This window comes from Carassius carassius, chromosome 35 (assembly GCF_963082965.1).
Source record: "Carassius carassius chromosome 35, fCarCar2.1, whole genome shotgun sequence".
Classification (NCBI taxonomy): Eukaryota; Metazoa; Chordata; class Actinopteri; order Cypriniformes; family Cyprinidae; genus Carassius; species Carassius carassius.
In genome coordinates, this window is record NC_081789.1 from 20,146,548 (window position 1) to 20,158,243 (window position 11,696).

Here is an 11,696-nt window from a genome sequence, read left to right on the forward strand (position 1 = left end):
CACTGTGAGACACCAATGTGTCCCTGAGCAAGACACTTAACCCCTAGTTGCTCCAGAGGTGTGCGACCTCTGACATATAGCAATTGTAAGTCGCTTTGGATAAAAGCGTCAGCTAAATGAATAAAATGTAAATGTAAAATGTAAATAAATTAAGGAACAATTATACAACATTTCTTCCATGTTTTATTTTTAATAGTAATCCCCTTTGTTTACTGAAAAATAAAGTTTGCTTAATTTTCAATATTTAAAAGATAAATTAAATGAATGAGAGGGGAAAAAACATTTCACATAAGGCTATTTTAAGAAAAATAATTCTAAGTTGCTTTTATGCATTTAAATAATTACACATGCTAAATCGCAGAATTAGGTTACAATAAAACATATTGTGAAGAAAAAAATAAAACATTTCATAGGGCCCTAAACATGTAATATTTGGCATATTTGTTTTTGCAGTAGTTTTTGGGGGGTTATTTTTCCTGTAAAGATATCGAGATATATATCGTATATCGAGATATAGCTAAATATAGAGAGATAATTTTTTTGCACCATATCGCCCAGCCCTACTTGAAGTGCAATAATGGCACCTGCACTCTAGATCAATGAGAATCTCAGTCAGGCTGGTCGAATATACTTTGGGAAATCTAATTGGCTGTATTCCCACTAACTGTCAAACATTTTTTCTGTTAAGTGCTCTAAATACCTTGGTACGTGAATATGGAAATCAAAGTATCATGGTATACACTCTTATATACGCACACAAAGACTGACATGAAAGAGAAGAATTGTTGAATAAATTTGTTATTTTAGTTTTCTCCTTTGTGCACAAAAAGTATTCTCGTAGCTGCATAAAATTAAGTTTGATCTGTTGCTGTCACACAGACTATTTTAACGATGTCCTTACTACTTTTCTGTGCCTTGAACGTGGCAGGTGTGTCACTGTCTATATGCAGGATCAGAAAGCTCTCGGAGTTCATCAAAAAAATCTTACTTTGTCTTCTGAAGATGAATCAAGGTCTTATAGGTTTGGAACAACATGAGGGTGATTAATTAATGACAGAATTTTTATTTTTGGGTGAACTATCCCTTTAAAAAGGTTTAGGGTCTGTATATCAAATAAAAGCTGTTCTTTTGAAATTTATGTTAATCAAAGAATCCTAAAAAATGCATCACCGTTTCCACAAACATTTAAGCAGCACAACTTTTTGTCATCCATCATAATTTTTCTGAGCAGCAAACCCGCAAACTAGAATGATATCTTAAGGATTGTGTGAAATTCAGCTGTCACAACCGAAAAGTGAAACACTTTAAAATAGAAAACAGTTATTCTAAAATTATGATATTTCACAAATACTGTTTTGACTGTATTTTTGATCAAATAAATGATGCCCTGTTAAGCTTAGATCCTTCTTTCAAAAACATTATAAAATGTTTAAACATTACTGTATGAAGTACTATTTGACCTTTGGATATACTGTACTACAAATATAATTTTTCATTAACACAATATCTTATACCGTGACATCCCATAAAGTATTTCATCTGAAGACTCAAGAATCATTATAAATTGCAGCCAGAAGGAAGTATGCCTGCCTTGGAACACCCGGAAACAAACATAAATTTACAGTAAATTAAAAGCACATGGGTACAAGCTAAAGTGGAATGACACAGTATAGTCAGCTCAGGTTCTTTAAAACCAAGCACGAGTTTTAACACCCAGCCACAGAGTCAGTGTGGGAAGAATTAGGTCAACAGAGCGCTCAGCATTCGGACAGAGACCTTACTCTCAACATCACTGCTGTGAGCGGAAACCCCATCAATATCGCCACTGCTCTGAGACCTGACGGAACATTCCCGAAATTACACACCTGCACCGTCACCGTCCTGCAGGAACATCTTCTTCCTGTGATTCTTTTTAAATAAACACTCTCGTATCTATCTTACATAACTCATGCATGTGCCTGAACCTGCATGACATTTTGTTCCTGAAATAAGACTGTGAAACCCTACAGTTCTTTACAGAGAAATGTGCTGGAGAAAGGAAGGGTGTATAATATCCATGCTTGCTTAACATTAACTTGGAGACGTTTGTATTCTCGAACAGAATGTTTTGCCTCAAAAACGCATTCCTACAGATTGACAGGCATGGGGGAAAAACTGCTGACCAAAATGAGACCACCACATTCTGCTTACAAATTTAAAGATGCTTAAAGTGGCCCATGTTTCTCCAGGCATTCAGCAGTTTGTAATGATACACCATTACTCTGCTGGTTCAGAAAAATAACACAATGAGTCAGACTATTTTTATTTTTAAGAAGCAAGTTCATATTTCTCATGGAAAGACACCTCAGGCATCAGGCTAACACTGACAGAGTACACCAGTGCAGTCCATCAGTGCAAGTGCAGCACCCTCTGTATTATTCCCTTTCATTTTCCCTACAGGGATATTTAAAACAAAAAATCCTCAAAAAAAGCTCTGAACCAAACAAGTCACCTTTGAGATGATTCACATTATTACTGATAATTCACAAAAAAATATATATACCTGAAAATATGAAAAAGGGACCATTTGTACTGTAAAAAGTATATACTTTATTGTTAATATAAAATGTTTTTGAAAGAATGCAACAGACCAAATACCAAGGCTCCATTTATTTGATCAAATTTGATCATTAAGTCATTATGCTTTAATATTCCATTTAATTTAATTTAAAATAAATTACAAAACAAGTGTAATATTTAATCCATTATTTACACCATTTACATAAAAGTTTGGGATTGGTAAGATATCTTTAAATTAAATAAATAAATACATAAATATATATCATAATTTAACACGGGTATGTAAAATTTCAAATGATACTATACAACTTTATGGCTTCTAGAGGAACTTATTTAGTTCATAGTAGGTCTATCTTGAAAGCTTTAAATAAAATTTTATTGTTAAAAATGTAATTTCTCTATAGAGAAAACGTTTAGGAATTTACTAGGATTTGCACAAGTTACAGTGTCTAAGAATTCCCAGATTAAGCAACAAAATACTTGCAACTTCACAGGGTGGAAACATACTCTACACAAATGCATGCACACATTGGGCTTGGCTCATGCATTGAGGGCGTGCAGTTTTGTTCTACATAAAGTGAATTCTTCCATTTCTCTCACAGTAACTAGTAGTCAACCACAGAGTTGCTTCAAAAGCCATTAAACCGGTATTTAGGTTATTCAAATAGATTCTATAAGCACGTCAATTTGATCTTGGTTACTTTTAAAATGTTGCTCCACCATAAAAGTAGTTGACCTAAAAGAGAAAAGTATTTTACAGTTTGCACAAACAGCAACACTGAGAACGCAACTTATGAATTCTGCTCAGACACATTTCATAATGCAACAATGCATAAAACTAAGCATAGCATTTACATTTACATTTATTCATTTAGCAGACGCTTTTATCCAAAGTGACTTAGAGATGAGGACAGTGGAAGCAATCAAAAACAACAAAAAGAGCAATGATATATAAGTGCTATAACAAGTCTCAGTAAGGTTAACAGTACACGTAGCATGGGATTTTAAATAATATAATATAAAGAAAACGGATAGAATAAAAAAAGAATAGAGCAAGCTAGTGTTAGAGGTCTTTACACATACACACATACAATTGCATAATTAATGAAAAGAAAATAGAATACAAAAAGATTAGAAAGGTAGTTAGATTTTTTTTTTAAGAATAGAATTAGAATAGTGAGTGTTAAAGTTAGAGGGTCAAATAAAGATGGAAGAGATGTGTTTTAAGCCGATTCTTGAAGATGGCTAAGGACTCAGCTGTCCGGATTGAGTTTGGCAGGTCATTCCACCAGGAGGGAACATTTAATTTAAAAGTCCATAAAAGTGACTTTGTGCTTCTTTGGGATGGCACAATCAAGCGACGTTCACTTGCAGAACGCAAGCTTCTAGAGGGCACATAAGTCTTAAGTAACAAATTTGGGTAAATGGGTGCAGAGCCAGTGGTAGTTTTGTAGGCAAACATCAATGCCTAGAAGTTTATACGAGCTGCTATTGGAAAACAGTGCAAATTGATAAAGCATTTGCATTAACTGTGTTTCTTTGAGCAAAAAATCAACAAGTACGTACTTTACTTTTTTTGTAGTAGTATAGTTTTAAGGATGGAGGCAGTGCGGTAATATTTTGGAAGTGGAATGGTATATAGCTAGCAATGGACTCAAAGCATGCTTCAGTCACACTGTAGCTTTAAACCCCACCTGTGTCATTAGAATTTTGGCTGGGTCAATCCCATAAGGACCATAAATTAAGTGGTCCAGTTTTTGAGTGGGAGGCCATTCACTTAATCTCTTGAAAACACCACTAAGGAAGGGGCCCATCTGCAAAGCTTTACTGAAGTGCTGAATGTTAAGCTTTTAATTCGAAGTTCTGGTTTTGTACAACGTTTTGTACTTTTTAGTAAAACTTACAACCAAGACTCTAAGCAAATTAGAAGTAAAAAATGTATGTGATTTATACTTAGTATGTGTTGTGTGGGATCTGTAATGAAAGAAAAAAAACAGGCCCACACAAAGAAAAATTCACCAAAATGACTGAATATTAAAAATAAACTAGAACAAAACCCTGAACAGTCATTGGTACTAGCCGCTGTAAGTTGTACTAAACTAATCTGAGCTCTCCAATGGAGAAGCTGCATGTAAACAAATCCCTATAGTGTAGAGCCATGTGACCATGCTGTTTGCATTAGAAAGGCGTCTTCAAAGCATCTTCTGAAAGACCATTGGAGATTAGAGCACGTTTAGACATGCCATGTTGAATGACAGCACTGCAACACTGCATAGCAGAACAGAATAAACAATAATATACCTGAGAGGGGAAGCTGAACCCATTGACCGGGGCAATACAGTAATGCAACACCAGTAATTACATTTCTTGTTAATCCCCATGCAATTAATCACCAGCTGTAAGAAAAGCAGGCATGATGGAGTAGTTCACCCAAAAATGAAATTCCAGTCATTTCCTCACTCTCATGCGTTTCCAAAACTGTATTCCTTTCTTTTATTCCATGAAACATGAAACAAGCTGCTTTATCCATAAAATGAAAGTACATGGTCAAAAATGACCATAGATGTAAATGTGCTAGAAGTAGCATGCACTGCTCACAAAGTGAACTTTCAAATCAATATTCAATGAAAATTGTCCTTTTCAAATCTGACATCAATGATGCTAAATGCCATTGGTTCTCTTATGTCACATGACCAAGTGCGGCCAAGTGCAAATGAGATATACTCGTTACACAAAAAGTGTTCGCAGTAATGCAAAAAAATAAAAATAAAATAACCTTTTTTGATTCCCCAAAGAACCTTTCAATGAACAGTTCTTAATACAACCATTTTAATATATTATCTTTTTCCACTATAAAGAATCTTTCATCGAATAAAGCTTCTTCATGGAACCACAGATGCTAATAAAGAACCTTTATTTTTAGGTCTTGAAGAAGGGCGACTTCAACAATGACTTCAAGTTCGTTCTGTTCCTCAAAATTTGGAAATAAAGTCATATAGTCCCCTTCCATGGTCTTTTCTTGAAGTTGACAGCATATGGTCACCATATGAATTCATTATATAAAAACAGCAGCATCAACATTCAGCTAAACGCCTTTTGTTAAAGAAAAAGTCATAGCGGTTTGGAGTAAATGAAAACAGAAATGTAATTATTTGGTGAAATATTATAACAAGATACCTCTATATATTTCAAAGCTGATCCCAAAACCAAGACATATTATCTTTCTGAACCAAAAAAAAAAATGCTATAACACAAAACCACTGGGAAAAACATAGCAGAAGTTTCCATTAAAGGAAATTCTCCCACATATAAACACATCTGGTAGGACCTCCAGTGCTCAAATAATCACAGAACCTCATTAGTGCTTCATTACAGTGCTTCATTACTCTTGACGGTGCTCCAGTGATCATCTTTAAAACCAGGAACCCCCCCGACCCCAAAACCGCCTCTCTTCCACATTTGCTCAGTGATGAGGAGGTTATGATGAACGATTGCTCTTTAGAGATAACAAGACTGATAATATCCCTACATGCATGAGGGTGAGTATTAGCTTTTCATATGTTCTTTTATTGAGTAACATTGCCCCGGAGCTCAAGAGGCAGATGCTGCTGGCCAGAATAACGACAAGGAAAAGACGAAAAACACTGGCTGACATCTAAAGCTGGGACTCTCCCCACCTCCCCTTGACATGACTGTGGGATGTAACAGTCCTTTAGCTATTCATTATTCACAGGAAAAAACACGAGGCTGGAATTATATGTTCGTTCATCCATGCTGGCAAAATAGGTTGAACATACACACACACACTTTCTGTAGAAGTAACATGCAAAAAGTTACATCGCACTGCACTGTGGTTAAGAAAGAAATGCAACCCATCCATGACATATTCAACAAGACTTTTAAACCCAATGGATGGTGATAATAATCAAGTGTTATTCTAGTATTTAATATGCTATTATAGTAACTATTAAGCTCTGCTAAAAGGCTATATTGGTATTTTATAATATGCTATTATAGTATTCATTAATATTTTGAATTAGTTTTATTTTATTTTCAGTTTTAATAATTTTTCAAGCTTTAGTAAATTTTGGTGTGCATTTTTCATTTTTTTAATTTGTTTTATTTGTAAATATTTATATTTAATAGCTTTATTTTTATTTCAGTTTAGTCATTTTGTACTTCAACTTAAAGGGATAGGTCACTGAAAAAACACAGAACACAAATTCAGATATTTCTGATGAAATCCGAAAGCATTCTGACCATGCATAGACAGCAATGCAACTGACAAGTTCAAGGCCAAAAAAGGTTGTAAGGACATCGTTAAAATTACAGTTGAACCACTGATGTCACATGGACTATTTTATCAATGCCCTTACTACCTTTCTGGACCTTGAACATGAACTTATAAACTTATTTTCATCTAATACTTATTTTTAGGGGTGGAACATAGTGCTGGCCAGTATATTGGTTCAAACAGAATACCGGTGTTTATTTTTTTTATGACATGAATTTTTTAAATAACGCAATACCGGTGTCGTTTAAATAATGTTCTGAACACGTTTGAGAGGGGTCTCTTTTCACTGTTGCACTGTGGCGAGGACACAGCTGTATGTGTTACTAAAGCCCCTTTCACACTGCACGTCGGACCAGGCATGGGACCAGGCAAATTGTCAGAACATTGCCGGGTCGCCTTCTGTGTGAAAGGAAACACGTCGTCCAGGGATTGATCCCGGGTCGGGGACCTAGTAACATTGCCGGGTTCAATCCCGGGATGAGCACTGTGTGAACAAAAGCCAGATCTAATGGCGTGTCGTAGTGATGGCACACGTTATCGCGCTCTTTTACCAGCTGTTTTTAAGGAAGATCAACATTCGCGACAAAAAAAATATGTGCAAACTGTAATGAAGCAGAGATCAGTTAGTTCCTCACTTTCCAAGCTGAAGCTGAGATCGTTCGCTTGCTTCAGTAAAAGTATAATGTGCCTAACGTTTTCGACTCGTACATTACACGTCATGCCCTGATGTCACGTGTCGTTACGGGACCTTTACGGGTTGTGTGTGAATGCAAGCACATATTCCGGTTAACGTTAATCACTGGCAGTGTTAAAGTGCAAAATCTAGTGACCCGGGAACAATTGCCGGGTCACATTACCCGTGTATTTGCTGGAATCACAGTGTGAAAGGGGCTTAAGCGTGAAAGTTTCAAAACTGAAGCTGTAGAACTAGTAGGACATAAAGACACAGAAGAACTCGTCCACAATATCCACCGCCCGCTGCCATCAGCTCCCGCGCCTCTCACACATGAGCGCGACTTCAGCGCTAGATTTAGCAACTTTCAGACACTTTTAGCTGCTTTTTTCCATAGAATATATATACACTGACCTTCCGCTCCCTCTGCAACTGCAATTCATCGACTGGCCGCTGGAGGCTGGCTCCAAAAGGGAGTCAATCCCATAGACTCCCCATGTTAAAATGCCCAACTTTACAGTTAACAGCCTGGTTCAAGAAATTATTTTGGTCTATATAGCTAATTTGCCCTTCGTGACAACTATAAGGGAGGTGGATTTTTTTTATAACTCATCCATTTAAATTATATTAAGCCTTAAAGTTCTGCATAATTAAGGGCTCAGCTTAAGTGACAGGTGGATTGCCGCTGCTGTCAAAGCCGTCGAGCTAGGTAGGCATGGTTTCAACAAACAAGCTCCCGCCTTTCTGCCCATTTACGAATATCTGGGAGTGACGCTCGGTGACGCGCTGCCAAGATGGCGACGGCCACCTCCGCCCACTTGTGGCTTCAAAAACGCTCTTCGGAAACCTATAGGTGACGTCACGGACACTACGTCAATGTTTTTATACAGTCTATGATACTGACAACGCTAGCGACTTTTTTGGATAGACCTTAGCTATGATTCAGTTGGAAGACTTCGCCAGTGCTGACCAGCAAGCCCTGACTGTCCCGGCGCAGTGTCGTCTCTCTCTGTGTCTGTTCTGTGCAGTGAGTGGTGGAGAAGCATTGCTTTCAGCTGGCCATACCGCAGCCGACTCATCAATACAAAACAGCGTTTCAAGCACCTGTTGCTTACCGGCTGTTTGGAATCATGACAGTAAAATAGAGCATTCAAAGTCAATCTACTGAAGTAGCCTATTTCCTCTCTCAATCAGAAGAAAATGATTTTATTACTATTACCTTACGTTATATATACAAAATCTTCATTACATATATACATACAAGGAATACATTCTTGAAATATGTTTGATTTAGTTTACAGATAAACAAGCGCATAATATGTAGCATCAAGCACATTGTCCAGATCTGTGTCAGCAAAACATAAAGTATACACTTCCCCTGTGAGGCAAGACCATGCGCACTGTACTGGGTGACCTAATTTTTAAGCACAAAAGATCCTGCGAGAGTGGCGAGCTCGTGAGCAGACATGAGGAAAACAGCTTTGGCCATGGGTAGTGGCGAGGGGGGAAAAAGTATTAAAGATACCTCACATGGAGAGACACAGGAAAGCTTGAGAGGGCCGCTGTACTGTTTTCTGAATCTAGAGAGTGTCTCAAATGCCAGACGCCTACACAGCGATGTAAACAGACATGGTCGCTCAAGACTACAGTCAGGCATGGTGAGCGGTTTCCACAGCGCAACCAAACCGAATATGACAGATAAAACTCTGACTAATTCAGAGAGGAAACTTTCCACTTATAAAACACAAGTCTGAAATAGTTTTTAGTATATCCTGTGCCATCTGATGCAATGGCACGGAAATCCACCAGTCAGGTGATGCTAAACAGTCACAGGTTAGTTGCAATCTAAACTGCTTTACATTACAATATAGAGTAAAACCCCTCTCGGCTTCCCACAGTCAACTGATTGATAACCTCACAAATCATGTCCAGACGTGACTCAAGCTGCGCAGGTAAGATCATGTTGTATAACTAACATGCCTACAATCATGGTCTGTCATCTCACTCAACAGATCTGACACAAGCCCACAGTAGGAGCACACTGTCTGTGCACTACCGCCACATTCAGAGACCCTGCACACATCATATAGAGCGTCTAGAAACTAGAGCATCCGAAACAAAGAGCAGCATGAATCAGGCCAGTATTTCCGCAAGATTTTGTTTACAAGTTTTGAAAACATGTTCTAAAATCCAAAGTAATTTACAGTTGAGATGAAACAGAAGTATAGTGACAGATGTTTTCTTTTTTATCGTGGCGCACGACTGAGTGTAACGAATTATTGAAAAACATAGGGTGGGGCCTTGGTTTTATAAATCTGTTCTCTGATTGGATTTTGAGATGTTGGCATTGCAAATCAAAAATTTAATGTATGCAAGCTTTTTTAATTTTTACCGGAAGATCCACTAAAAATTAGAAAAGAAAAAAGTATTAAAAATGAAAAACGTTAACTCCCAGTTTGATTCCAGCAGGTTTTTAAGGGCCAGTGATTTTTCCTGTTGATGGGAAAGGGGGAACTTAGTATCTATCAAGCAAAGCATCTGAAAACCAAGGGACTTTGGCATCCAGATCACTTAGAGCATCCCAGCGCACACCACTATGACCACACAGACACAGAATGTATGTCACAGAGAAATGATCTCAAACAGACCGAACAAAAGACAGACAGAGGCTGCAAATCCAACACAATACATGCACGTTTAACACTAAAACATCTATATATTATATCATTATCAGATAATGGCGGGGACCAGAAGTGATTGTGAAGCTGTCTGCAATGTACACATTGCTTTACATTACAGGCCTCACACAGGATAGAGCATATCGGTCAGATGAATACCAGATACAGTCTATGTGTATCAGTTTAAAACATCTAGCTATAATTAGCAAAGAAAACGACAAACTGGTCACAGTATACAATGCGAAATTTGACAAACAAAATGACCATAATCACGTCGGTCGTGTAAATCACGTTAAGGAATAGAAATTAAAGACTAATGTTTATTGAATAGGATGTTCCAATTATTGGATAAAGAAGAACTCCAGACGAATTATTCAACATTAGTATTAATAATAATAATGCAATTTTTCCACCGCTATTATTACATCTGATGCTCGAGGACTAACAGATTTAGTTAAATATTTTTCTCAAATTTCTTATAATAAAAAATATCTACCTGTGTCTTAAATAAACATATCTAATAATGTAATATTTCTACTAATACTAAAACGGTTCGTGCATCTCTAAGCTGTGTTTCTCGGTCAGGTGCATGAAAATCAGCTCCCATATTTCACCTCCATCATTAATGGCGAGATGCTGAACAATATATTTCACCCATTGTAAGTCCAAACATCTGATTGTAACGTTAGCTCTCCACTCACCCGCAGAGCAGACAGATCGATCTCATCCAGACTCCTCGCAGGAGAGTCACTCGCCATGATTATCTGTTGTATTCAACAAAAAAATGCCCGCAATAACATGAATACAGACGCCGAACTGATCCGTGTAATACACAAAACAGGCTGGATTGACTTCAGTCGGAGCAGCTGAAGCTCACGGATGGAACGGAACCGCTGTTCTTCGCGAATCCGGGTTTATAAAACCGATTTAGCCGCTATAGGACTGTATGTGAAGGAGACATCTCGTGATTGTACCGATGATCTGCTGCTGCACGAGTCCGACTCCACAGCACCAGTGCCAATGGACGTGTGAATCAGGCTCAGGCGGGGAAAGCGTGTCAATCACCAGCGTTTTAGGGCGTGGCCTCTGAGTGAAAGGCGGGGCCAAACTCAAACAAACTACTATACACACACACACACACACACACACACACACACACACACACATATATATATATATATATATATATATATATATATATATATATATATATATATATATATATATATATATATATAATGACTGCAACTACCACATGGATATGTTAACATACTTAACAAACTGGACAACATCTGTAGTTCTTTTAAATCTACTTTTAAAAAAAGCATAGCTTCAAAAATTCAAATTTGTCTGGTTTAAGCTGATCTTCCTGCCTTGTCATTGCTGGTTATGGCTGGATGCAGGCTGGTTTTAGAGTGGTTTTGACCCCATCTTTAGCTTGTCAGGCTGGGAGACCAGCTGACCAACCAGCTAAAACCAGTTTGACCAGTTT

General features: G+C 37.4%; 1 protein-coding gene across 7 annotated transcripts in view; it reads right to left on the reverse strand.

Moving 5' to 3' along the window:
* The window catches only part of tnikb (TRAF2 and NCK interacting kinase b), a 70,732-nt gene extending 59,477 nt beyond the window's left edge, over positions 1-11,255 (reverse strand). For 2 of the 7 annotated variants that reach the window (XM_059524863.1, XM_059524861.1), the window contains exon 1: positions 10,906-11,254. In XM_059524863.1, coding sequence (XP_059380846.1) covers positions 10,906-10,962 — 57 coding nt within the window. In that variant the 5' untranslated portion in view covers positions 10,963-11,254. Of the gene's footprint in view, positions 1-10,905 lie in introns of all 7 variants that reach the window. The other 5 variants (XM_059524862.1, XM_059524866.1, XM_059524865.1 and 2 more) reach the window with 4 other exon arrangements.
* Between the last annotated feature and the right edge of the window lie 441 nt (positions 11,256-11,696).